The sequence below is a fragment of the Grampus griseus genome, assembly GCF_964374135.1.
Source record: "Grampus griseus genome assembly, chromosome: 20".
In the NCBI taxonomy this organism is placed as follows: domain Eukaryota; kingdom Metazoa; phylum Chordata; class Mammalia; order Artiodactyla; family Delphinidae; genus Grampus; species Grampus griseus.
Window position 1 is genome coordinate 49,222,627 of NC_139014.1, and position 27,903 is coordinate 49,250,529.

At 57.1% G+C, this 27,903-nt stretch overlaps 1 protein-coding gene across 1 annotated transcript; it reads left to right on the forward strand.

Annotated features, from left to right (window-relative positions):
* The first annotated feature begins 944 nt into the window (after positions 1–944).
* CAMKK1 (calcium/calmodulin dependent protein kinase kinase 1) lies at positions 945–26,415 on the forward strand. The gene is made up of 16 exons (XM_082678857.1): positions 945–1,046; positions 7,818–8,219; positions 9,119–9,166; positions 9,932–9,985; positions 10,535–10,586; positions 10,839–10,972; positions 11,417–11,453; positions 12,316–12,337; positions 13,581–13,669; positions 16,874–17,073; positions 18,911–18,964; positions 19,597–19,670; positions 21,315–21,402; positions 21,623–21,751; positions 23,812–23,915; positions 26,045–26,415. Exons 2-16 carry the CDS (start codon positions 7,860–7,862, stop codon positions 26,115–26,117), a joined length of 1,518 nt encoding a protein of 505 aa, XP_082534983.1. The 5' UTR covers positions 945–1,046; positions 7,818–7,859; the 3' UTR covers positions 26,118–26,415.
* Positions 26,416–27,903: the final 1,488 nt, after the last annotated feature.

The following is a 27,903-nucleotide window of genomic DNA, read 5'->3' on the forward strand; positions in this document are numbered from 1 at the left end:
AAGATAGTGACCTGAGCCAAGGGAGGGGCAGAGAAGCAGAAAAAAGTGGGTGGATTCCAGGGATATTTAAGAAGCAGCATGGGCAGGACTTGGTGATCTACTGGTTGGAACGAGTAAGCGGTAGGCTATGATGACTCCCAGGTGTCTGGCTCCAGACTGAGACAGGGACATAAGAGGCCAGGTTTGGGGGAGTGATATGGGGCTCTGTCTTGGACAAGCGGTGGGGTGAGGTGCCAGAGGATAGATACACAAGTGTAGAATGTAATTGAACCAAGAGTTGATGAGCTTGCCAGGGGAGAGGTGGGCTACCACGGAGGTCAAGACGTCCTGCCCCAGCTCGCCATTCCTGCTGCCTGCTCCCTTCCCCAAATGAGAATCCGACTATGACCCCAGCATTCTGTTAAAACCGCTTCCCGTTTCCCCTACCCTCCACGCAGCAGAAGGCTAAACTCCTGAGTCTACCATTCAAGGCCTTCCTCCCTGGCCCTCGGCCCGGGCCCCATCCCTTTGCTGATCTCGCTTCGCCCCTCCTCTAGTACTCACTGCGCCTCATCCCCGCCCCCCACTCCGGGGGCAGGGGTGCGCTCTTGCCCCTCCCAGGCCGAGATGTTTGGGGGACAAAGGGTTTTATGGGGGAAGCAACCGTACCCTCCAGGTCCAGCTAAGGGGCCCAGGCCGCGGCGTGGAGGGATTTCGGGGGACTCCAGATAGCCTGCCGCGAGTCGATGGGGGCGTGACGAGGCCGGTCCAGCCGCAGGGGGAGGTACCCCTACAGAGCCACCGCCCGCCGCGGCCCCTCCCTTCCAGGAGCCGGGCGGGAGTCCTGGGCTCTGATTGGGCGGTGCCGGAGGGGGGCCGCGCGGCCAGGCCAATGAGCGCGCGCCGAGAGCGGCGGCTGGCTGGGGAGCGAGCGCCGCTTGGAGCCCAGGGGCCGGCGGTCTGAGCTCCGTGATCTCGGCCCTGGATAGGCGGGCGGGGCGGGATGCGCGCCGCGGGAGCGAGCCTGGCCGTCCTCAGGGCCGCGGAGAATCTCGCTGGGCACCGAGGTAGGGGTCGGCTGGGAGGGGGCGGGGGAGCGGGAGGGGACGAACGCCTGAACGTCTGCTCGGAGCCTGCAGGCGAGAAGGATGGTCTGCGAGGACAGCCGAGAACTAGTCCATGCGGGGATCCTCCCCCTTCGGTCTGCGGGGCCCAGTCTATTAGGTGCCTCCCGGAGCCTGCTTCTGTCTGCGCCGGCATCCGGGACCGCATCTATGAGGGCGCCCCGCCGTCTGCGTCCCTCTCCCAGCTCTGGTCTGCGGGACCGCGTCCATACCTGGCGTACTACCCCAGCCCCAGCTCTTGGTGGGAGGCCGTGTCTATGCGGAGTGGGCCCAGACAGGTGAACCCACGTGTGGATCTGCGCGGAGCGCTCCTCCCACACTGCCCACCTCCGAGTCTTCGTGCTGGAGCTGGGGCGGGGGGATGAATGGGACAGATGCGACTCGAGTGGTTTTAGCTGCGCAGTCCTCCCTGGTTGGGGCGGGGGGTGGAGGAGGGCGGCGGAGGTGGATGCTGCGGTTTCGGCGGCCCGACAGGCACAGAACTGGTGGCTCGGAGGGTGCACACGTGCACAGGGACCTGTGTGTGGTGTTTGGAGGCGGGTGTGCGTGTGTCACGTGGGCACAGGAGTGTGCCTGTGTGCATTACAGGATGGAGTGGTGTGTGCGGGCGGGTCACGCGGATATCGGCGTGTGCCTGCTCCGGGAGTGGGGTGTGCGTGTGTGTGTGTGTGTGTGTGTATCTTGAGGGTGCAGGGGTGTGTAGAGAAGGCTGTGTCCCAGGTCACAGGACTGTGCCTCGGTGGGCTTGTATGGGGCTGTATATCTGTCAAGTGGGCCGGGAAGTGGGAGGAGCACACAGCTTGCGTCCTTGAGGGTGCACCGACTGCCCTCACAGCCCCCACTCCTTCCTTCAGTGCATACAGATTGAGCACCCACCGTGTGCCAGACCGTGTCCTAGGCCCACAGACTCTGGGGACTCCTGCCCCTTCCTTGGCCTCTTACCCTCAGTCCCCACAGAAGGCAGAGGGATGATTTTTTAAAACCTCATCCAAATCGAGTCACTCCCCTACTCAAAACCTTCCTCTGGCTTTCGAGTCCTCCTGGTCTCTGTCCAAAAAGACCCCCAAAGCCAAGCCCTGAGCCCCAGCCAGGAAGTGGCTCTCTGTCATGCACAGTGTGAACTTCTATCCTCTCCTCTGAAACCCGTACTCAGCAATCATGAAAGCGCTTAAATGCCACCTCCTCCAGGAAGCCATCCGTGAGGCCAGGCACAGTGAATGACTGGGCCTTGTCATCCAGGTGTAACTCTGCTTGCCATCAGGTACCTCTCACACGTGGATACCCCACTCTGGTGACATCGGCCTCCTTGCTGTTCCTCAGACAGTGCAAGCACCGTCTCACCTCACAGCATTTGCGGTTGCTGTGCCTAAAATGCCCTCCCCAGATATCCACACAGTTCGCTCCCTCACTTCCTTCAGATTCTGCTCAAATCCTGCATCAGAAAGGCCTTTCCCGATCGCCCTGTATAGATAGCACCCCCCAGTGCCTCACTCTTGATTCCGCTTGACACGATTGTATTTCTTCTCCATAGCATGTACTGTTTGACATACCATCTATTAATTCCTGGCTTTCTTGTTTGTTGCTTCTTGCCCCACTAGAAATTAAACTTCATCAGAGCAGGGACTTTGTCTTTTTGGTTCGCTGCTTTATTTCCTGGGAACTAGCACAGTGCCTGGGCATATACAGCAGGTGCTCAATGAGTTTTTCTTGCATGAATGAATGACCCTGGGTTTGCGTCCCAGAAGTCTGTGTCCCTGGCTGCTCCCTAGCCTGTGAGCCCCAGTCTGAGTCTAGGTCTCCTGCTCTCCTGTCCTCCAGATTCCAAGATCCCGGAAGGCCAGGTCTGGAAGAACTGAGACCAAATTTGCATGTTAGGAATATTCCCTCTAGCAACTGGTCTGGAGGATGGGGTGTGGTGGGGTTGGGGTGTGAGCCTGGAGGCGGGTGACCTGTGTGGCGGAAACAGGGGGGAAGGAAAGTGGAGGTCTGCGTGTGGACTTTTTAAGGAGTTGGGCTCGGTGACCTCATCCAGCACAGCAGTGGGGAGATCAGGAAGGAGATGTCTGAACTGCCCTCCAGCAGCAAAGGAGAGGGAGGTGTGTTCTGGCAGAAGGCACAGCTTGGACAAAGGCCTGGCAGCAGAACAGAGTCTGCAGTTTGGGACTTGCAGCCAGAGTGGAGAGTAAGTGTGGGGTTAAGGGGGATAAGGATGGGCAAAAGGGAAAAGATGGCTGATAAGGAGGGCTCCTGGGTTTCTGGGCTGGGAGAACTGTGAGGGGGGGCACTCGTCTCAGCAATGGGGACAGAGGAGGAAGAGCAGACTCAGGGAAATGCTGAGTTGAACTGGAGCCTCTTGGAACCGAGCTGCCAGGGAACATGGAGGGGAGGAGGCGCAGACCTGCTCTGGAGGATGCGGGGGCAGAGGGAGAGGGGAGGCCTGGAGACTCTCAGCCAAGGGCGCTCAGGATGTGCTGAGGGCTGCCGTGCGGAATCAGGCACAGAGCCCATCTCGGCGCCTGGGGCCTCCCTGGGAATGGGGGGGCGGGGGCGCGTCCTCACAGCAGGCGTCCTCGAGCATGACAGACGCCTGGGCCTCCCTCGAGGGGACCGAGTCATCCTGGGCGGGGGCGGGAGCCACAGAGGCCACCGTTGCCAGGGCCATCCAGACATTTGTCAGGAGCATAAACATGGCTCCTGTGAGGCAGCCCAGTGATGTCAAGGCCACTTTCTGTGTCTGGCCCGGGTGACTGGACCACCTCCTTACAGCTTTCCCTTCTGGCCTGCCCTCTGCCAGCCAGGGCCACAGCTTGTCTTGCCTAGATGATAGCGGGACCCCTGCTCAACCTTGCCCTGAGGTTCCCAGCAGCCTTCCAGAACTCAGGGTGAGGCCTGACTTGTACCTGAAGTCATCCCAGGAGAGGCTGCTTGAACCAGCGTGGATGAGAGCAGGATACCCCTGCTCTGTCCTGCGCTGGGCCTCCTCCGAGGGACCCAGGTGATGAGGCACATCCTGAGGGGGAGGCCTGGCCAAGCAGGGTCTGGAGCCAGGGTCTGCATCCCTTGGGAATAGCCAGACACCTGTGCATGAGGGACGTAGCCTGGGAGGAGAAGCCTGAGGGGGTAATGTGCCAGGCCACCTGGGAGCGGGGGGCAGATATGGGGCTGCGCTTTGCACGTACATCAGGGCTCGCTCTCGGTGGCCGTGCCACAGACTCATCCCAGCTCCACGTCGCTCAGGCACCATCCTCTTCAACGTTCACAGTCTCATCCATTTCCTCCCGTAGCCCTGGGAGGCGGCATGATGGTGGCTCTCTGTGCAGTTCACAGATGAGCAAGCTGAGGCCCCGAGGAGTTCAGTGACCCGTCCAGACAGCACAGCCACAGGCTGGGAGGACAGACTCGGGTAGCATTTTTCAGTGAGCGAGGGCCTGAGCCTGGCCATTCTCGGCTGCAGGACCAGGCTGGTCCCTGGGAGGCTCCCCACGCCCATAGGAGTCCTTGCTCTGTCCTGGGCCTGGGTGCCAGCCTGTCTGTCCTTCTATTTGCCCATGTGGCTCCTAGCCACCTGCTGAGTCAGTTTATATGTAGTGTGCACGGAGGCCTCAGCTTAGAGAGGGCCTTGAGAGACCCCCTGGGTGAGCCTCCAGAGAGGGGTGGGTCCTGCCCAAGACACACAGCCCAGCCCAGCAGGCAGCCCCAGGCTGGTAGACTGTTGACCATGTGGGAAGTTCAGACTTGATGCTGTGGGATCACATTGCTATGGCCCCGAGGGGCGCAGGCCCCACCCCCCATTCTGGGACACACATACGCAAAGACCTAAAGGCACACAATGCACATGAACACACTTATCCACAAGTATAGACCACACCCATAGAGTCTTGTTTCCGTGCAGATGCCCTCCTGTGTGCGTTCCACTGCCCCCGGCCCCCCCCACACACACACTGTCACCCCGAGCCTACAGCCCTGCTTACACGTACTCTCTCACGCGGACACACGGCCCTGTCTCCTGGACACGAGGCAGGAACCTGGGGCCTCCCCAGGGCGCCTCCTGCACAGACGTGCTTAGTCACCTGAATTTGATCCAGGCGGGAGGGAGGGCGGAGGGCCTGACGTCAGCCCTCACAGCTGCCTTGTGCCGCCCGCGCATCCATCTGGGCCACCACGTGTCCCAGGCAATCACAACAACGGCAGCACAACTCCGTTTTACGGGGCTTCGTCAGTGGCAGGCCTGGTTCTGAGCCCGGGAAGGGTGTTCACTCCTTTTCACAGCCCCGCGGGCGGGTGATACTGCTGTTAACCTCATTCTGCAGATGGGGAAAACCCAGGCACGGAGTGCAGTCACCTGCCCATGGGCACATGGCCAGGAAGGAGCGTAGCCTGGCAGCCTGGCTTCAGAGCCTGGGTCCTGAACCAGGTAACAGGGCCCCAAACTGGAGCAGGAAGGCTCTGCCCTGACCTGCTGTGTGACCTTGCTGGGCCCTACTTTCCCAATCTGAGAAAAGAGGGAAAGAGAGTTGAAGGAGGATGGCCTGTGGCTGGAGTAACAGCCTCAGGGAAATCCTATGCAAACTTGATGGGCTAGGGCAGCCTGTGGCCTCTGCCTGGGATGACTCTCAGTCCCCTCGGTCACTGCTGTGGACAAGAGGACAGGAGGTCCGCACACTGCCATTTGTTCCCTGCCATGGGCTTGCCTTAGGCTCCCTGGGGTCTCCTTCCCCCTCTCTGCTGTTCCATCTGTCTAATGGGGCCAGGACTGTAATGATCACTATGGCAACTACTCGTTCATTCAAAAAATATTTACTGTTTCTCTGTGCCAGGCACTGCTGCTGATGCCAGTAATCTTATGGAGACGAGGCAGACAAGAGCCCTAACCTGTGGAGTTTATATTCTGGTGGGAGAAAAAGGGCCTACAGAGTGAGGGGGAGGGGCGGCAGGGTGAGCCACCTACAGGGTGGGCCAGGCTTGTAGGGCTCCCTTTAGCCTTGGCTTCTTCCTTCCTGCAACCATCTGGTTCCCAAAGCCTCCCTGATGCTCTAATTCCATTCCACCTCCTCCAAGGAGGCCTCCATGATGCTCCAGCCCTACTCCCTTCCTCACCTACTTCAGAGAGTCCTCCCCGATGTTCTACTCCTACTTGCCACTCTCACCTTCTCCAGGGAGGCCTCCCTGATGCTCTAGCCTCACCAACCCCCACTCCCCTCACTCCTTTAGGTCCAGCGTCCATGTCTTTTCCTGTTGCCAGTCTAAATTCCCTTCTCCCTTCCTTTCTGCATGCCAACATCAGCTCCACCAGGCTTCTATTCATACAATACACTGTGTGCCAGGCACAGGGGGTCTGGACCACACCCTTACCCACAATCCATCTCCAAGTTTTGCTGTGGCCTTAGGAATCTGGGAAGGTCCTGCATCTGTGGTACAGATGGGGAGACTGAGGCTCAGAGTCAGGAAGGAGCTGCCTAGGGCCCACAGCAGGTTGGCCGGCAGGACTGGAACCCAGCCCAGGCTCCTCTGTGGCCAGTGGACTCCAGTGAACCCCGCCTCCTTGACATCTGTCAAAGCAAGGTGATGGGGGAATAAGGGGTGTAACGGAGACCACGTTCTCAAAATTGTTGTGTGGTGACAGCACAAGTTACCGCCAAACAGGAAGGGCAGAGGGTCAGGAGTCCATTTACTTCCTTTTCCTGAGAAGATGCTGAGTCTGGTCCAGGAAAGGGGAGGGGCATCGAGTGGGGTGGGGCCAGTGCTCAGCCTGGGGCAGAAATGGAGTCCCAGCCTGAGTATCAGGGTTCAGCCCTGGGTCAGGGTTCAGCCCAGAGCTGTAGTTGAGTGTGAGGTCTGGGGCTGGAGGTTGGAGGTTGGTTCGGGGTTCAAGCTGGAGTTAGTCCTTGGCCTGGAGGCTCAGACTGCAATAGGGCCAGTGTGGATATAAGGCCAGGCCAGGGGGAGCATCTCAGCCTGAACAGATGTGGGGAACATTTTAGCCACATGAATAAACTGGAAGGAAAAACCAGGAGAAATAAGTGCAGTGAAGTCTCTCTTCACAGTCACCAAAGTAGCAGCCTCCTCCTCTAATGGTCCCTGTCCTGGGTTGCCGGCTCTGCTAGGGCAGGGAAGAGAGGAATGGGAGACTTGCCCTGTAGCCCTGGAGGGTCTCCTGGAGGAAGTGAGATGGGTGGGAGAGGCTGGAGACCCAGGGAAGTCTTCCTGGAGGCAGTGAGGGGTGGAGGGGGGCCTGGATCAGCTTCCAGGCGGCCACAGCAGCAGCATTGGAATGCTCTGTTGTCAGGGAGTGGGGCTGTGAGTCACTGCGATGTCTGCTGGATGGGGGCCTGAGCTGACCTGGGGCTCTGTTTCTCCCAGTACTGCTGGGCCTCCAGTGTTCTGCCCATGTCTGTCTGTCCTGACTCCAGAGTATCAGATTCTCCCTGCTTCCCTGTGAAGCCAGGAAGGCTGATGTGACTGTGCCTGTTTCACAGATGCGGACACTGAGGTCTAGAGGGCTGGTGTGCAGCAGAGCCAGATGAGTTCCTGGAATTCCTTTAGTTAGTAGGGAGACTTGAGTTTGGATGCTGGCAACCCAGGCAGAGGGAACAGGCCAGGTAGAGACACGGAGGTGGGACTCACAGTTTGTGGCTACGATGGGAGAAGGGCCTGGAAATCTGACCTCCTTGCTCTGTGGCCGGGATTGAAGGCTTCTCTGCCCTCTTTTCTCAGGTTCCCAATAAGGCTGCACAGAGGAACCCGCTGACTGTGGCAATGGAGGGGGGCCCGGCGGTCTGCTGCCAGGACCCTCGGGCAGAGTTGGTGGAGCGAGTGGCAGCCATGGATGTGGCCCACTTGGAGGAGACGGATGGCAGCCCAGAGCCCACCAGGAACTGTGTGGACCCTTCACCACCGGCCAGAGCTGCCTCCGTGATCCCCGGCGGTACTTCAAGATGCCCCGCTGCCCGGCCCAGCCTCTCGGCTAGGAAGTTCTCCCTGCAGGAGCGGCCAGCGGGGAGCTGCCTGGAGGCCCAGGCTGCACCTTACGCCACAGGGCCTGCCAGCCACATCTCCCCACGGGCATGGCGCAGGCCCACCATCGAGTCCCACCATGTGGCCATCTCGGACGCAGAGGTTGGTGGGGCAGAGCTAGGGGGTGCCCACGAGCTTTTCAGTAGTCCTCAGTGAAGACCCTTTGCTGTTCCTATCCCTGCCACACAGCTGTCTAGCCTTTGGTTTGCATACCCCCAGAGCTGAGGAGCTCACTACCTCACTACATGGTCTCTTCCCACCCAGGGGAGCTTCATCTGAGCCAGTTGCTGCCTCCTGTAAGTCTCACCATTCCCACCCCCAGTCCAGGCCTAGGAAATAGGTCCCTCCCTTATTCCCCCAAGAAGTCCTCTTAGAGATTTGAAGATAGACAGTGCGTCCTCCTGTCCCCCAAGTCTTCCCCAGCTTGAACCTTCCACCTCTAATCCTGCCTCTTAGAGTCTGCTCTGACTCAGGAGCTGCCAGCAGGCTTCCAGCCTCTGGGCTCCGTCCTTGCCACTTAGATCTGAAAGGGAACCCAAGTACTGAGCAATCTCCAGGCTTCAGAAGCTGAGCGTTTCACGCCTGAGCCAGGGCTCTGGTCTCCTGTCCCCAAGGCTCTCCTCATCTTTCTTGTCCATGCAGTCTCCTCATTCAGCTGCTTCTGGAAATACTTGCTCATGGGTTTCTCCCATCAGGGTCTCCCAGCCCCCAGCATCCAGGTAGGAATCAGTGCATTTTTCCACCACTTCCTAGGGAGCAAAGCATAGGCATGCTTCACCATTCATGTTTTCAAACATTCTCCAAGTCTTGTCACTTTCGGCTTCACTTTTGGCATTGGCACTACCTCACTTGCCTATGTAAACTTGAAAGGTGGGTGAGACCCAGGGTCTGGGAGCAAGGGGCCTGGGGCCAGGATGGGGCCCTGGACGTGCTCCTGGAGTGGGAGCAGTGCTGCTTCTGGATCAAGCTTTACCTGATGTCCTCTCTCTTTCCCCCACCAGGACTGTGTGCAGCTGAACCAGTACAAGCTGCAGAGTGAGATTGGCAAGGTAGGCCTGGGGGCAGGCCAGGAGCAGTGGGAACTTGTCTGGGGGATTTGCGGAGGCAGCCTGTCCAGATCCTCTGCTTGGCAAAATCCCCTCTCCTCCTCTGGGAATGTGAGGCTGGGCCAAGGAGGTCCTAGCCTGGAAGTGAGGAAAGTTTTGTCCTCTATAGGAAACACCTGGGGTGGGGGGTGGGCGATGACTCCTGATTCCTGACTCCCCAGAGGTTTTTTTTTTTAATATAAATTTATTTATTTATTTGTTTTTGGCTGTGTTGGGTCTTCGTTGCTGTGCGCGGGCTTTCTCTAGTTGCAGTGAGCGGGGGCTCCTCTTCGTCGTGGTGCGCGGGCTTCTCATTGCGGTGGTTTCTCTTAATGTGGAACACGGGCTCTAGAGCACAGGCTCAGTAGTTGTGGCGCACGGGCTTAGTTGCTCCATGGCACATGGGATCTTCCCAGACCAGCGCTCGAACCTATGTCCCCTGCATTGGCAGGTGGATTCTTAACCACTGCGCCACCAGGGAAGTCCCCTCCCCAGAGTTTTTGATGGAAGGGACTGGGGAAGGCATAGAGCTGTGTTGAGCCCGGCAGGGGCAGTGACCAGGGCATAGGAGCCCTCTCCCTGCCCGCCTGAAATTTATGCCCACTGGTGGCAGGGGTGGAGATGGGAAGCGGGGGGAGGGGGCTGGAGCTGTTCAGGCTCCCCTTCTTCTGGGCTAGTCCTGGGGGAGGCTGTCCTGTCCAGCGGGGGCTGACCTGTGCCTATCTGCAGGGTGCCTACGGCGTGGTGAGGCTGGCCTACAACGAAAGTGAAGACAGGCACTATGTGAGTCTGGGGATAGACTCACTGTGTGAGTCTAGGGCCCCTCCAAGCTGGGCCCTAGGAGGCTGGGAGAGTGGGCAGAGGCTGTGCTAAGACAGAGGACAAGGCTGCCTGTGAACAGAGTGAGCTCCCTCTAGTTGCTGCATGCAGGCTCTTTAGTTGTGGCGCGTGGGCTTCATTGCCCCGCGGCATGTAGGATCTTAGTTCTCTGACCAGGGATCGAACCCACGTCCCCTGCATCGGAAGGCAGATTCTTAACCACTGGACCACCAGGGAATTCTCGGAAATGAGCTTCTTGACCCTGGGGATATGCAAGCAGAGGCTGGATGCCTCTAAGGGGAGAGCTCTAGAAAGGCTTGTCGGGGGGAAGAGGGGTGAGGCCTAGGTTCAGATATGGCTCCCTCCTAACCCAGCATAACTGCAGGCAGTCCATATCCTCAGTGCCAGTGACAGATGCTCATGTGCCTTTCTGGACCTCAGTCCACATGTAACCAGCCTGTTCTAACCCCTGGTGGCTTCACACAAGTGAGATGTCTGCCCCTCCCTCCTCAGGCAATGAAAGTTCTTTCCAAGAAGAAGTTACTGAAGCAGTATGGCTTTCCACGTACGTATCTGTCTGGTCCTGGGCTTGGGAGCTCCTGGCCTGGGGGCAGAGGAGGAGGAGACCTCGGAGGCTAGTTTTTGTTAGGACTGGGGGTAGGCAGGGAGAAAATGAGCAAAGGCCTGGTTGTGGGACTGTGCTTGGGGGTTTGAGGCCAAGGCCATGGTCTTGCAAGATTCTTGCTTGAGGCTGGTCGCAGGGCCGTGGTGAGGCCCAGCCTTCTGCAACTGGCTGGACTCCCCTTCCTGGTCACAGGTCGCCCTCCCCCTAGAGGGTCCCAGGCTGCCCAGGCAGGACCAGCCAAGCAGCTGCTGCCCCTGGAGCGGGTGTACCAGGAGATCGCCATCCTGAAGAAGCTGGACCACGTGAATGTGGTCAAGCTGATCGAGGTAGGTGGTGAGCCAGTGAGGCCTGTGGAGTAGCCTCTGGTGCAGGGGGCACTTGGCACGGACCCAGCGATCCCGCTGAGGGAAATATGCCAAGGGCAGGGCCAGAATTGGAGTGGGGGCTGCCGGGAGGCTTCTGGGGTCAGCTCAGGCTGGTCTGGGATGTTCTCAAGTTCTCATGGAGGGGGACGAGCTGCCCCAGAGGCAAGAAGTGAGCCCCCATTATGGCAGGAGGGGAAGAGGGGCTGGGTGCCATGTGGTGAACCCAGGTCGGGGCCCGCGATTCCTGAGGCCTCATCTGCCTGGTGCCTGCAGAGTTCCTGCTGCATCGTCCAGGGTGGCTGTGGAGCACACTAGGGGTCCTAGGGCTGCTGAGGACGAGACAGCCTGGGATGCCCACCCCATAACTCCCCAAGACTCACCCTCATGTGTGCTCCCTCTCACCAGGTCCTGGATGACCCAGCTGAGGACAATCTCTATTTGGGTGAGTGACCCAGCTCATCCCCAAAGCAGCTTACCCCGGTGGGTCTGAGTGCTCCCCGGAGACACACTTGACATTTAGATGGGCTGTGTGCAACGCACTGACCTCCTGGGGGCAGGGAGGAAACACATGTTCTCAAGGCCCAGATTCTCTTGCCCAGCCCTGCTGAGCCAGGCTCAGAATATCCAGTTAGATTCAACAAATATTCCCAAGCCCCCCCACTCCACTGATCGGAGAGATGGTGGATCAGATAGATACAGGAAGTAGGCTATGTGATGTGGGTTCCCAGACCCTATCTGATAACTCTGTGCCTCAGTTTCCTCACCTGTAAAATGGGGATAATAATGGTATCTACCTCCTAGTGCTGATGTGAGAAGAAAATGAGTTATTATATACAAGACACATTAGCTATTATTAGTAATAGTATGCTGTTGTCATTACTTAAGGCCTTGGTGCTCGATCCAGGGCTGGGCTTAGCAGCTCTCAGGGAATGGCCAGAAGGAACACTGGCTTAGGAATCAGAGGCCAAGTCTTTAGCCTCCACTCCCTCTCCTACCTGCCTAACTGCTATGACCTGTAGGAAAATTCCTGCCCCTTCTCTGAGGTTCCATTTCCCCCCTATAAAAGGGGTCTATGTTGATGGTCCTCACTCGGCACCTGGGAGTCTAGTGAGGCAGGTCCATAGTCGACCCACGCTCATTTACTTCCTCTGATACCCTGGGACCCCTGTCCTATCCCTCCCTCAAGTATGCCTGGATGCCTGCCCCCTCTCCCACCCTCCAGAACAGGGAGGAACCTTGGCATCGGCTGTTTTTTCAGCCTGGCTGCACCTTACCTACTCTTCTTTTCTTCTCTTTTCTTTCAGTGTTTGACCTCCTGAGAAAGGGGTGAGTTCCCCATCCCGATCAGGCAGGTCAAGTCTTCCTTTCCTTCCCTGTATCCCTAGTCCTGGGGTCAGCTACTCTAGCAAAAAAAAGAGGTCCAGCCTCTGTCCTTAGGGAGCTGTGGTCTGGGTTGGGGAGTGGGGGCAGAACGAGAGACCAAGAGGATGATTGTTTGAAGGCCGGTGGGGTCAGTGAGACTGGAATAGCCAGGGAGGCCTCAGGAAGAGGGGGTGGGTTTTGAGCCAGGACTTGAAGAACTGGAAAGAAGATTTTGATGGAGAAGAGAGAGAAGAAAGGAATATTTCTCCAGCAAAAGTATAGAGATGGAACTCAACTCTCATCTGTATTCAAATCACAAAGAGTTCTTTCAGTTTTACAAGTTTGTGAGTTGGGTGGCTGGGATGCCATTCACTCCCATTTACAAGAAGGGAAGCTGAGGTTCAGAGAGGGTAAGTGGCTTGCCCAAAGTCACACAGCAAGTCACTGATGAAATCTAGGGTTGTAACTCATGTTTGCCTTGTCTGACCTTCTCAGGGTATGTGAAGAACAGCAGACATGCAGTAAAGGGCACGGGGCTGGGTGGACTGGGGGCCCTCACTGCCAAGGCCTGAATACAGGCTGTGACTTGTCTCTCTGCCTGGGAGGCTACCTAAAGACCAATTTGGGGAAGGGGCAGGGAGTGATGTCCTTTTAAGACTCAGGGGCTTTCAGCATTTTTGACCTCCATTCAAAGTAAGAAATACAAGTTTTACATTGCCATCCATATCTGTAATTGAAACCAAAGTTTTATAAAACAGTGTATTACGTGTGATATACTCTGATATATTCTACTTCATTAGGAAAAAAAAAAAAAGCAGTAGGCATCCACTAAATTGATTTCATGACCTTCTTGGTCCTGGACCTACAGTTTGAAAACACTGCCCTAAATGGCATCTTCACAACTGTTTGATTATAGATAATTAAGTACTTAGAAGAAGGAATACCAAGTCAATCAGAAATTAAGATAAAGCTAATTTGAAATTGTAGTGATTGAAAAGGGATATTTGCGTCTATGCGTGTTTTCAAATTTTCATTATATGGGAGAAGAAGCTACTATCTGGGGTTTTAGGGACACGTTCGAGCATAGAGGGCTCCCAAAAGGTCCTGAGGGGTCTGTATGGCCCAGTCCCTGTTCGCCTCCACCTGACATCTGCCTTTACTCATCCTGATTCCGGCGAAACATCCCTCCTCCCCGCCCTCCCCATAGGCCGGTCATGGAAGTGCCCTGCGACAAGCCCTTCCCCGAGGAGCAAGCTCGTCTCTACCTGAGGGACATCATCCTGGGTCTTGAGTACTGTGAGTAAGGGGCTGCCTGCCCCCCTGAGGCTGGAGACCCGGGGGGAGTGGAGGGGACACAAGAGGAGACGGAGCCCAGGCTGAGCAGACTCTGAGCAGTTCCTGTCAGTCAGTGCTGATCTACCAATCATCTTTAGCTGGGGGTGGGGAAATGGGCCTGTGGGCGGGGCCGAAACTTCCTGAACAGGTAGGGTGGCGGCAGACTTCACTGGGCATGCGCCAGGTCCTTGGCGCCTGGTCGTCACCGCGTCGGCCAGCGCCTCGGACGTTCAGCGTGTATCTCACCTCCGCTGAATTCTTAGCCAAGCTTAGCCTCTCCACTGGACCTCAAGAGCTGTGGGAAGGAATTTATGTCCAGCGGCTCGAGGAGGAGTCTGTCCTGGTATGGGGCCAGTGGGTGGTAGCAGAGTCCGTTTACTGTGAGGGGCCCTAAGGTGATGAGAGCTCAGAAGGGAGAATGTTCGTTTAGCCTCTATCTGTGGAATTCATTTATTCATTCATTTATCCATTTACGAGTACCTACTAAGTGCCAGCTGGGGGCACTGGCCAAAGACCCAGAAGTGATCTCAAGGATCTCGCAGCCTAGTGGGAGGGACGGGAACCTAAGCAGTGCCTGCCAAGGCTGGGGAGGCACAGGGGCTGTCAGAGCACTAAGGGACCAGGGGTGGCTTCCTGGAGGAGGCCACTTATGAGTAGGGTCCTGAAAGATGAGTAGGAGTTCGTTGGCTAGTTTGAGGCATGGTGGGAGGGAGTACACCAGGCGGAGAGAACTGCATGACAGCGGCACGGAGGGGAGTACTAGTTGAGACTGGGGAGAAGTTCAATTTGGTTAAGTCCAACCTGGGAGCCAGGGATAGGGAAAGATGATGCTGTAAACATTGTCCAGGCTGCACCGCGAGGGCTGGGAATGCCTCCATAGAGGACTTTCATGACTTTATCCTGTGAGCCTTGTGAGCCCCTGAGGGCTTTGAGCAGGGGAGGGGAGTGACAGGATTTGTGTCTTGGAAAGCTCTGTCTGGCAGCGTATGGTGGCTGGATGGAGGACAAGAGGCCACCAGCTGGTCAGGGAGGAGGCTGGTTCTACAGCCCAACTGACAGATGGTGAGGCCTGGATTAGGGCAGCGGCAGCGGGGAGCAAATGTGAACGAGGTGAGGTGGGCAGCAGTGGGTGACTAACTGGTCATGGGGAGAAGAGGGCCCGCAGGCAGCTAGGGTTCTGTCCTGGTTTGGGGAGTGGGGCACAGGCCATCCCTCTGAAATCTCAGCTTGGTTTATCAGAAGCATATTCTCTCCCTAGGGGAGCAGGTGAGGACCAGCTGAGGTTTGACCTGCAGTGAATGTCTTTATCTCATCTGAGGCACTCCAGTGCCTTCATTTTAATGATGTCTTTGTACCTATGGGGAAACTGAGGCACAGCGAGGGAAGGGCTTTGCAGAAAGTCCCTAACAAGGGCCTAGAGGTGTGAGAAGGGGGGCACTTCACCCTGGTGTGGTCGGCAGCAGACACAACCCCGTACCAGCTTGGCTTCCACCCACTTCTTGTCCCGGGCCTGTTGTCTCCCATCCTCTCTCCTTGCAAAAAAAAAAACAGAAAAAACAAGCTAATCCTATCTGGCTCTTGGGTAAAGCCTCATCAGGACCCAGCTAACCATGATGAAGGGCTTTCTGGAGTGAACTGGTCAGCAGCAGGGACTGGACAGGCAGACAAATGGTGGCACCCGGTGCTGAAGACCCACTTTGTGATTCTGGCCCCCAGAAGGGAGAGCTGAGGCTGCCCGGGGAAGGCCCTGTGGTCGGGGAGGCTCAGGCCTGATTCTTACAGACGGGGCAAGTGCAGCCATGCAGGTAGGAGAAGCAGTCGCATCTGGAATATATCTCAGAGGTCCAGTCCATAGAACTTGCTGATGCATTGGATGTGGGGTCTGAAGGAGAGAGGAGTTGAGGCTTTTGGCCTGAGCAGCTGATAATATGGCCATTAACTAAATGGGAAAGACTAGAAGAGGAGCAGAGCTTTTCTGTTCTGTTTGTTTGGTGGTGCTGTGTGTGTGTGTGTTTAGGCGGGGCGGGGGTTGCAGACAAGAGAAGTCAAGTTCTCAATTAAATATGTGATTGACAAATACTGAGGTGTATGTTGAGATGTCTGTGGGATACCCATGTGGATAAAGAGCTGGGAGTTCAAGGGCGATGCCAGGGTTTGTGATAAGAATCTGAGCCCACTTTCCATGGTCCAATTCACAGCCTCCTGAACGTCTGTGTTCTGATGGGTGTGTGTCACATGCTTTGTGTGTACCTGGCACATAGGAGGCAGTCGCTATAGGGCCATGGGTCCTGTTGTTATTCTTATCAATATATGATGTTCACTCCCCCTGCCCCCAGCCTTCCTCTCCTTCTCCTTCCCCCTCCCCTTCCCTCCTTCCCATTCCCTTCCCTCCTCTCCAACACCCTGGGGTCTGTTGGTCCAGGGGAACGTATTTGTTGAGCAGGGAGCCCATAAGTGGATGGCTGTGGGATGAGGTCAGTGCCTTTTCTCTGCTGGGACATTGCTGGTCATCTCAGCCTGAGCTGCCCGTCTCTTCCCGGCAGTGCTGGACCCAGGAAGCAGGGTGGGCGCTCAGCCTACTAGAGAGGGCCGACCCTTACCCCGGCCACGTTCATCCCGGCAGTCCCAAGGCTTGGGGTGCCCTCCCTCTCCAAAACCTCATCAGCCCAGAGTCCCTAGGGCTGAGGTGATACCTCTGCAGGATACCCCACAATCCCACCCTCAGTCCGAGGAACAGGGACAGCTGTGACAGGCTGGGTGCGGGGGATGGAACTGGGGAAAGATTTTGATGGGCTTCAAGCCTGTAGACAACACTCACATGGGAGGGCCAGGGATGGCCTACGGAGGACCCCTTCCCCCAGTTTCCTCTGACGTCCACCCTCAGTGGCAGATGCCTTGACTGCCATGGAGAGAGCACTGGTCTTGGGGTCCAAAGATTCCTAAGAGTCCAGTCCCGGCTCTGTTACTAACAGCCTAGGTTAGTGTCTTCACTGCATAGCTGAGCAGGGGGCCCTAGATCCTCAAGAGATGAATGTGTGCAGGGGACAGGAAGTCCCCGCTCCTTCTCTCCTGGAGTTTGAGGCAGCCTCCACGGCCAGGCAAGAGCAGGTGGGGGGTCTGGGCGGCAGGGCCCCAGGCCAGCGCTCGAGCTGCCTCTCTCTGCAGTGCACTACCAGAAGATCATCCACAGGGACATCAAGCCATCCAACCTGCTCCTGGGGGACGACGGGCACGTGAAGATCGCCGACTTCGGCGTCAGCAACCAGTTTGAGGGGAACGACGCTCGGCTGTCCAGCACGGCCGGGACCCCAGCGTTCATGGCCCCCGAGGCCATTTCTGAGTCCGGCCAGAGCTTCAGTGGGAAGGTGGCTCCCAGGACCCGGGCTGGGTTGGGGTTCAGGTGGAGGGGTGGGGGTACGTGCCACGGGGTCCCATTTCCAACCTGAGGGTGCCAGGGTCCTCATGTCTCAGGAGGGACCGAACATGGTCCCCTCCGTCATGTTTGCCTCCTTCTGGAGTCCGACAAACTCGCCGAACTTGGGCCTCCTCTCGTCCTCCAGCAAAACGGCCCCAAGTCTTCCCTGTAGATACTTCCCGCCAGCTGCTCTGTGCTGAGTTCTGGGCTGGGCTGTGGAACACACGGAGCCTGGATGGCCCAGCTCCCTGCCCTTCTGGTCATGGTGCAAGGGCAGGAGAGCTCGTGTCTGGGGGGACATCAGAGCTTCCCCTGACTTCTTGGATATGCCAGCCTTTGAACTAGGCCTTGAAGAATGGGGAGAATTTGAGCCCAGAGAACATACAAGGGAACTGAGGGGCACAGCGGGGTTTGGACAGAGTTTAAAGGGTCTGGAAGTCCTAAGGGTCTGGGCTTTGTCCTAAGTGACAGAGGCAGTGGCAAAGGTTTCTGAGCAGGGACTGTGGTTCTGTGTGTCCCCCGGCACATCCTGCTCTACCTGTGAAGTACTGGCTGCCCCACTGTGGTTCTGCCATGGAGGAAATGGTTGAGAGGCACTTGGACACGTGTGTGAGTGTGGAGCTCAGGAGACGGCTGTAGACAGAGATTTTTTTTTTTAACTTTTAATATAATTCCAAATTTACAGAAAAATTGCAAGAATAATACAAAAAACTCCCCTATATCTTTTATTCAGATTCACCAATTATTGACATTTTGTTCCATTTACCTTTTCACTGTCTCTCCGTATATTTATAGAAGTTGGAGACATTTTGCCCCTTTATCACTGAATACTTCTGGAGGTATTTTCTGATAACAAGGACATTCTCTTACATAACCTCAGTGCAGTTATCAAAGTTAGGACATTTATCATCGATAAAAGACTGTTATCTTATCGACCTTGTTCAGATTTCATCGGTTGTCCCCATACTGTCCTTTAATGCCTTTTCTTTTTCTGGTCTGGGATCTGATTCAGGGTCAGTCACTGCATTCACTTGTCACATCTCTTTGGGGTCCTTTAATCTGGAAAAGTGGCTTGACCTTGACATTTTTGAAGAGAACAGGCCTGTTATTTTGTAGAATGATGTCAGTTTGCATTTGTCTGGTGTTCCCTGATCGGATTCAGATGAGGCATCTGTGGCAGGAATACGTAGGCAGAGATTTGAGAATCATTCACATAAGAGAGAAAGTGGATACTAGGAGAGGAGGTGGGGTTCCAGAGGAGGAGCCTGTAGAGACAGGGCACATTCAAGGGTGCAGGGAAGCCCCAAGGGGCTGTGGAGGTAGCTGAGGGCCAGGGGCTGTTCTGGTGTCAGAAAGAAGGTGGATGGTGGCTTTTCCAGTGGATCATCAGGAAGAGGGATGACTTCTCGAAGCCAGAGCTGGTTTAGCGAGTACAAGTTCAACATATACTGTCGTTTCTGGGGTGCGTCTGTGTCGTGCGTACAGCAAATGCGACCCTGTAGGTGAAGGGGGTTTTGTACCTGTTGAGTTGGAAACATGTCTGGTTTGGGCCCATTCCAAGGAGACTTGGAAACCCTTGACAGCAAGGGCCCTGGTCTGGCTGTCCCTGTGTCCGCAGTGCTCAGCACAGGGTCCAGCATGGAACAGGGGCCTGGGAGTGTTTGTTGAGTGAATACATGACTGAGGAAGGAGGTTCCCCACTTGCCCTCTCCCATGGCCCACTGAAGCTGGGTGACCAAGGGGTGTCAGTTCCTTTTGGGGGACTGATATGAGCTGTTTCTTTCTAGGCCTTGGACGTGTGGGCCACAGGGATCACGCTGTACTGCTTTGTCTACGGGAAGGTGAGTGCTGGGTGGGTTGGCAGAGGTGGGGCAGCCCTGGCACCATGGGCTGGGCACCATGGGTCAGGATGCATGACAGATGCAGGCCCTGCCTTTGTGTCCTTAAGTAAAGTGACTTTTGAAAGAGCCCACCCAGCTCAGAGAAGACGGAAGGAAAAGGGACTCTTCTGTTCTCCTCTTGTCCCCTTGGGGGGATGGATTCATGTGCAGGAGTCCTGGGACAGCAGACATCCCAAGGGAGGTGTAGATGGTGCCATTCATTCATTCACATATTCACTCACTCATTCATTCATTCAACAAATTGTCCTTGACCTCTGCTCTAAGTCAGGCCGGACACCCAACCTTGACGTGCCGAGATCCCCGTCCGCACGCGCTCCCACTCCAGGGACCGTGCTGAGGCACAGGGGGGAATCTCAGGGAACATGTTCCCAAACTTCAGGCCCTGGCAGTGCAGGCCTTGCTGCGAGTGGTTGTCATGCACTCATTCGTTCAGTCCACGTTTGTTGAGCATCTCCTGTGGGCTAGGACCTGCACAAGTTAGACGAGGTCCCCCCCAGCTCACGAGGAGCCCGGAGCTGCCCCCAGCGAGCTGAGGTGCTGGGCGCCGCATCCTTTGTCTCTCCCCACCGCAGTGCCCATTCATCGATGATTTCATCCTGGCCCTGCACCGCAAGATCAAGAATGAGGCCATCGTGTTCCCGGAGGAGTGAGTTGTCCACCACGGGCCCCGCCCACCCCCAGGGAGGCGTGTCTGGGTTTTAGCAGAGCTTTTGTCCTTTCCGGGCCCCACCCCAGCCTGCAGATCTGGAGGTTGGGGTGCTGCTCCCTGGGAGCAAATGGAGGGACATATGAGCGGGGTCTCAGACATCTGGGTTGGATCTCATTGAACAGATGGGAACTCTGAGGCTGGGAGTGGGGCAGGGATGACCTCAGGTCACACATTCATCCTGCTTCTTCACTGAAGGCCTCCAGGAGGTCAGTGACATCAACCCCATGCAGATCCTGCACCCGCGGGGAACCTCCACCTTCTCCACACGGGTGGGGGGGCTTCATGATGCCAGTGCACCCCCCCGTTTCACAGATGGAAAAGTGGAGGCTCAGTGGGTCTGGGATTTGAAGCCACTCCCTCCCCCTTGCCCCTTCCTTTGTGACTGAGGTCTCTGAGCCCAGAAGGACTGTTTGGAGAGGCCTCCCCACCCATCCACGGTTCTCCCGATTATGATGCCAGCTACCATGGCAGCCAGCCTGAGTCCCCTAGCGCCTCACTTTTCAGGGCCCTTTTACCATCTGCGCAGAGTGCCCAGGTCAGAAACCACCCTGGGAGTTGTCCTCGGGGTCCCTGCCCCTCGCACCCACTTCCTGTTTGGCCCCAAGCCGTGCTCAGTCCACCTCTTACATTTCTCCCGGTTCCGTTGCCAACGGCACCCCCTGCCTAGTTCAGGCCTCTGCCTTGTCCAGCTACTGCAGTCAGGCCAGAGTGACCCTGATGAAGCGCAACAGATCTCACCACACCGCCTGCTGAAAGTTTTTCCAAGGCTTCCCAAAGCCCACAGGAAGAGGCACGCCCTGGCCCGGGCATTCAAAGACCCCTGGGTCCCCCCACCTGTTCACCTGCCGCCAGCTCCCCGCTCCCTGCCACCATCCCTACAGCAGTGGCTTCCTCCCCTTTCACGTGACTGCTTGTCTCCCAGCCTTTCCGCCCCCACCCCCCACCCCCAGGGATTAAGTATCTAGGACAGCAGAGGGAGCCAAGGTCATAGCCCTGAGAGTAGGTTCCTTCTCCCAAGAATTTAAGTAGCAACGAAGCCTGAAGTTTAAGCAGAGACCGTCGAAGCTGATGCGGGGCTGAGTCCTGCTCTCCTCCCCCTGAGTCTCACCCCTGCCCTCCCTCTTCTGGGTGGCGGTGAGCCTCGGTTTCCTCCTCTGTCAAATGGGTATCTTCCCTGGCCGCCTCCCAGGCGGAGGAGAAGATAAGATGGTGAGTGGGGGCAAAGGCCTCTTGGGGGTCCCATAAAGCGACTCTTCTCGCATTATCCTTGCCACCTCTGCCTCCCAGGGGATGTCCAGCACCCATGGGACCCCGTTTACGTCTGTGACCTCTGCCCCCTGAGGGAGAATGCTTTACTTCGTACTCAGGGGAGAAGGATATCCATACGCTTGTTCTGGAGCTTTCTGCTTCCACCCTGGTGCCTTTGGGGGTGTCCCTCCTGCTCTCTGAGAAGGGGGGTCGGCGGTGTCTCTGCCCTGGTGTGCACTGATCAGGGAAGCCTGGAGCAGGGTGGAATGCAGAGGTGGGAAGCAAAGGACCATCAGCTGTCTCTCCCTCGTCTCCTTCCTTCCCCTTCTTTAGGCCAAGGGTCAGCGAAGAGCTCAAGGACTTAATCCTGAAGATGCTAGACAAGAACCCTGAAACAAGAATTGGGGTGCCAGACATCAAGGTTGGGGAACCAGAGGTGCTGGGCTGGGCTGGGCCACAGAAAACAGGCCTCAGTTTCCCCTTCTGGGGAGCCTTACACTGGGGACATCTGTGTATTGGGTTGGGGTTTGGGGTTTTTGGGCTTTGGACCCTCAAGGCGACTGCGGGTGGGATGCCTAGGGCCCTCGCTTGCCGATGTCTGTCGCCTGTGGCCCTGACCCTCCCTGCCCTCTGCTCTGCAGTCGCATCCCTGGGTGACCAAGAATGGGGAGGAACCCCTTCCCTCGGAGGAGGAGCATTGCACCGTGGTAGAGGTGACGGAGGAGGAGGTGAAGAACTCAGTCAGGCTCATCCCCAGCTGGACCACAGTGGTAAGAGGATGGGGGGGGGGAGGCACCGACTCCTGGGAGGGCCTGGGGGGTGGGCATGGCTGCCGCCTGAGACTAGCTCTGTGCTGGGCCCTGTGGGGGGCAGAGGGCTTCCTGGTTGGCCAGCCCCGATGCTGGGCCCTTGAGGCCACTGTTCCGCTAGAGGCCCACAGGAACAAGGTCACATTATTCAGCCTCGTGGTGGGGAGACCAGGAGGTGTGGTGAGGAGAGCGAATGGTTTAAATATACTGCCCTCACTGAGTGTCCACATTCACCATGACCGGAGAAGCATTTCCTTCCTTCCTTCCTCCCTCCTTCCCTCCCTCCCTTTCTTCCTTCCTAACGTTTATTGAGCTTCTGCTATCTTCCAGGCACTGGCCTAGGTGCCAAGGACGTGAGAGGGAAAAGGCCTAGCGTGCCTTTGATTTGGAGACGTGGTCCCGGGGCCCCCGCGTGTCAGGCAGACACCACCCGTGTGCTCCCTCCGCTTTCCTCTCATGTTTCAGCTGTTCGCATCCTCCTCTGGACAGCTCCCACGTTAACAGTTGGGAGTTATTAACTTGGCCCTCATGGCCATCTGGGTTTTTTTGTGGGGGGACACTGAGAGCCATGGCTTGCCCTGCGCTGAGGTTTCACAGTGAGTCGGGGTGAGCACAAGGCCGGGAGAGCGAGCTGGGGCCCGTGCCTGGCATGGGGTCTGGCCTGTGCACTTCATGCCTCCCTACTGGGTCCAGTAGGGCCAGCGGGCTAAAATCCTGTGCTCTACAGAGCTCCAGGGCTCTATGGGGTCCCTGGAATTGTCAGCTCCCATAGGGTCCCTACTGCCACTTCCCTGGTCTTAACCACCATACTCTCTTTTCTAAACCACTGGACTCGCCTCCCAGGTTGTCCCCCTGCCCTTCCTCCACCCTTGCCCCCACTACAGTTAACACCCAACTCAGCAGCCAGGGTGGTCCAGGGACCTGGTCATGTCCCTTCTCAGCTCAGACCCTGCTCACTCAGGCCTCCGTGTTGCTCAGAGTAAGAGCCACGCACCTGACTGCCTGGCAGACCCTGCATGGCCTGCCTGCCCCCCTTTCCCCTGCCCACCTCCTCTCCTCCCTCCGTTCACTCCAACCACGTGCCACGGAACCTGCCGCCCCAGTGCCTTTGAACATCCCTTCCCTCCGCCTGGGCTCCTCTGGCCCAGATGTCCACAGGGCCGCTTCCTCATCCCTCCAGGTCTTCACTCCACAGTCACCTTCTCAGTGAGAAGTGAGTGAACCTTCCCAGCCCCTTATTGAAAATTCCAACCTCCTCTTTGTCATACCTCATCCCCCTTCCTTGTTTTATATTTTCCTCCTGAGCCCTTACCACTAACTAACATACATTCTACTGATCTGTCTTATTTATTGCCTGTCCCTGCAACTAGAATATAAACTCTATGAGGGCAAGAATTTTTGTCTCGTTGTGGTCCCTGTGCCTCGAATAGTGTCTGGCATATGTAGGCCCTCAATAAATACTTTCTGTTGGAAGGAAGAAGGAAGGAGGGAAGAAGTAAAGGCGCCCCGATGCTATGCTGGTGTGTGAGAATTTGTGTGCATGTGGGCAGGAGGATGGAGCTGTCCTTGTAGCGGGAGGAGGGACAGTCAGAGAGCTAGGGCACAGCAGCCTGTCCCCTCCTGGCATCCCCCCAGGCCACTGCGCAGCTCCTCTCTGGCCCCTGGGACAGCCTCTTCTCGACTCCATCCTTCCTGTGTAGCCAGAAGGCATTTCCTAATTGCACTCCCCATGCCCTCAGCCTCGCATTCCAGACCCTTCCTGGTCTGCTCCTGGCCTCTGTGCCCGCCACGCACCAGATGCACCGGGCTCCTCGCCGTTCCCAGAATTCACCCTCAACCAGCTCCCCTCCGTGCTCTTGCCATTTCTTCTGCTTGGGATGTGCTTCCTTGCTCTGCCCAAGGACAGGGAGCTTTAGCAGGGCCCACCCAGCAGCCTCCCCGTCCGGGAGTCAGGGTGGAGGCTGCCAGTGCGTCTGGGAACCCGGGGGCCCGTGTTCCTCACGCTGATGTGTCTTCCCCAGATCCTGGTTAAGTCCATGCTGAGAAAGCGTTCCTTTGGGAACCCGTTTGAGCCCCAGGCGCGGAGGGAAGAGCGATCCATGTCTGCCCCGGGAAGCTTATTGTCGTAAGTACTGGTGGGCTGAGGCCTGCAGGGTGCTCCCTGCGGTGGGGTGAGGGCTGGGGCCCCTCCCCTCACTCTCAGCATCACCAGGCTGTGCAGGCTGAGCCTGGGGACTCGGCCAGGCCTCAGAGCAGGGCCCTGTCTGCACCTCTGTTCTCAGCCCACGGCAGCCTAGTCGAGGTTTGCAGGCAGACCTCTTTGTAGAAGGTTGGTTTGTGTGTGGAGGGAGGGACACTTCTGCTGACTCTTCCTGGTCCGGGGGCGGGGTGGGTCAGCTGCCTTCCTGAGTGGCCTGTGCTATACATCCGGCCATTGCTGAGGCCGTGCACCCAGTCAGCACTTCGTAAATGCTTGTTCAGCGAGTAAGGACAGGCAGACTGGTGACGACGATGCTGGGCCAGGGAAGAGGAACCCCCAGTGCTGCCGGCTCCCGCCTCAGAGCCCGGCAGGTACATTCGCCACCTCCTGGGGGAGGGCAGAAAAGCAGTTCCCCAGACCTCCGTGAGCCTTGCCCTCAGCGTTTCCACCTTCTTCCACTGAAATAAAAGTTTGGGATGCTGACAAGGCCTGCTGGAGTTTGCGCACAGACCTGCAGAGAGAAAACAGTAAGGGGGTCCTGGACCAGAATGTGGTCCTGGGACTTGGCTCGCCTTCCTCTAGCCTGCGAAGGGAGCTGCGGGACAGAGGGGCTGTGCCAGCCAGCCCGCTCTGCGGAGGAGATGTGCTCCCCTGGGAGGTGAGCGGCGGCTGCCGTCCAGGTACGTCGGCCTCTGGGGAAGGAGCAGTTTCACTTGTGCTGTCCGGGGGCCCAGATGTGGGTTTCGTCTGTGTGAGACCACCCTCTTCAGACGTACGGGGTCCCATCATAGTGGACAAGCTGGTGTCTGCTCCCTGCCAGAGGTTGCTTGCACCCAGGGAGGTCCACGTACCAACCTCTTGCCCTCCTCTTGACAGACTCCCTGGCCTAAGTGGGGTGAGCTCTGGGGCCTGGGAGAGGCCTCAACTGTCCAAAGCTTACTTCCTGTTCCCTGTCTCTTCTGTGAGGTGGCCAGTCCTAGGGAAGGGGTTCCCCGGGCTCTTTTAGATCTGCAGGCTGCGATGCTGGAATTGGGCATAGTGTAGGGGACCACATATTCTGCGTCCAAACGGAGCCACTCTTGAGAGCGAAAGAGGAAGCTATTACTAACTATGCCGGGGACAACAGGCAGAACTAGGACCATGAGGCGCAAACCTGGACGTCTGGTCTCCAGCTCAGTGTCTGTAACTAGGCGCCCCCTAGTGGTGGTTCGGGCCAGTCACAGGCCAGGGACGCATCCACGCAGGGCACAGGGCTGGGCATGAAGAGTACACCTGAACGAGGCAATCGTTGTCCTTTCGTGGACATGTTAATGGGGAGACAGGTCAGTTCCTTCATCTGGACTGTGAAGGGATTGGGCTTAACACTTCCCAGCTATAACATTCTATAGTTCTGTGACTCAAGTTTAATTTTGAAAAGCAGGTTTTACCTCGTCAGAGTCCCAACATTTGTCCTTGATTGTCTCTGTTTTTTATGCTTCGGGATAATTGTTGAAACTCTACAGTAGACTTAAATGAGATTGATCCTTTTTAAAGGTATCAAAATCCACTCATTGATCATGTTTTTAAAAAAAAGGTCTTAGGGGAAAAAAGCAGATACAGGAATCTACTGAATATGTGACAGAATCCTGAGACCGATAGGTAGAATCTGTCCTGTGAACAAAGAAAAGAAAATGCAAAACCAAAGCCCTTCGACCTAGGACCATGGGGGCTGATCTAGGCCAACCTAGAAGGCCTGTGACCCGGCTGGTCCTTGAGGGTGCAGGGAAGTCAGCTCAGGAAGGTCAGATCTGGAGAGGCTCCGGAAGCCTGGCTGGGAAATCTAGACTTGGTCTCCAGGCAGTAGGGAGCCACGGAGGGTTGTGGGCTGAGACTAGGGGTGAGGAAACCAGCAAGGGACCACCATGCAGGAGAGTGAGACTGAGATGAGCTTAGAAAGGAGGTGAGGGGGGATTTGAGAGATGTAGATATAAATGCCTGTGAGTGTGTGTGAGTGTCCTCGTGCATGCGATGTTCTGACCCCTGAGGTCCCTCTGCCTCTGGTGTCCCCTGAACAGGAAGGATGGGTGTGGTGAAGGAGGCAAAAGCCCGGAGCTCCCCGGCGTCCAAGAAGATGAGGCTGCGTCCTGAGCCCCTGCATGCGCCCAGGGCCGCCCGGCAGCACGCTCATCCTGCGCCTCCAAAGGCCCACTGCCCTCATGCCAACAGCCGCCCCTGCGGGCAGGGGGCTGGGGACTGTGGCCCCTCTCCCGGCCCTCCTCCCCTGTCGTGCTGCATGACCTCCACAAGTGCGTGTCCAGGGACAGGATCGGAATGTGTGTCACCTGGGGTTTGAGGGGGGTAGGGCTCCCACAAAGCCTTTTGTTTCGTCCTCGCTCTCCCTGGCGGGACCCATTCTTTGGGGAAGCTGGGTGCCCGTGGTGCCTTAGAAACCTCACCGGCTGGTTGGCAAGGCCCAGGGGCAGGAGGCAGGAAACCAAGATGACAGGTGGAAGCCTCGTTTGCTACCACCGCAGAGGCCGGGTGGGCGTGGCTCAGCCGCCACCTGCACAAGGAGGGGTGTACCCTGCCCTCCTCAGGGGGGCGCTGCCAGAGCTCTTGTCTATTGAGAACACTGACGTGGAGGCTCTGAGCCCTTGGTGGGTGTTCCTGGGCCTCACGGGGGCGGGGGCCAGTATTGGAGAATCCAGGTTCCTCTTTCGTTATCTTTTTTTTGGTAACTTGATGGGGGAGGTAGGTGCAAAGCTCTGCCTGGGAACACGTATCGAGCTTTCCTCCAGCTTTGGGTGGTTCCCAGCGTACCCACCATCACTTGGCAGCCAAGTGGATTGGACTGGCCTTCCCGGATTGTGTTTCACACTCTGGAGGATGGGCTGAGTGAGGCTTTGAGCAGAGGCCCGAACCAGGAACACCAGCCTTCCCTGCCCGCCTCCCTCCCTCCCCCCGTGGCTCCCCAGAGCCCTGGCTGCCAGAGATACCAGGGCTGACATGGACCGAGGGCCCTGGACTCACAGGGCTGTGACCTTGCAGATGCTGGAGTAACTGAAATCCAGGCTGCGATCCAGCACCGGCCTCCCCATCTGGTCCTGGAAGCTGCCCTCGCGTTCCAATGATGAAGGACCAAGTGCCCAGGTTGGAGGCCTCGCTAGAGCTGGAACCCTGGTGGGGTGTGTGCGCTGGCAGGTGGCCACGGAGAGGTGGGCCTTCTGTCGCTGGCTCACCCCAGAACAGTTGTCATCCCACCTGCTCAGAGCTGGAGCCGACTTCTCTCTGGGATCAGTGCCTGGCTTGCTGGCTTGGCCTTGACTGACCAAATGCTGAAGAGACTGGCCCCCAAAGGAAAATGAAGCAGGACTCACATACCTGCCCTGAAGACATGGGCCAGACAAGGGATTTCAGTCACCCTCACAGGGCTCCTGTTGCAGGAGAACTCTGTTCGGAAGGGAAGGAGGTGGGGCTGGAGGAAGGCTGCATCTCGCGTGTGTCTGTGCCTGTGGGTGTACATCGCCTCTCCATGCACGCACGCCCGTGCGTGCCCATCTGCTGCACACAGCATGTCTTGCACCAGCACGTGCATCTGTAATATAGCGTCTATGTTTATTTAAGGCTCTGAGCAGAACGCGGCCAGTTGTCACCGGGTCCACATGTCTCCCTGCTCCTCTGCACTAAGGCATTGTAACCCAGGGCTTAAACGATAATTCGGTACTGTTCTTAAGAACACTTTTTATAGAGTTCATGGGAGGCCATTCACGGATCAGCAGGTTTTCCCTGAGCATCTCTGTGCTGGGGCCTTGGAGGGTAGGGGTTTCAGGGACACGCTCCCCCCTCGCAGAGCTCCAAGGTGGGCCCGGCTTCATTGCCCATGCTCACCCCATCACTGAGGGTTTGGACTGGCATCATTGTTTCTGAATGTAGC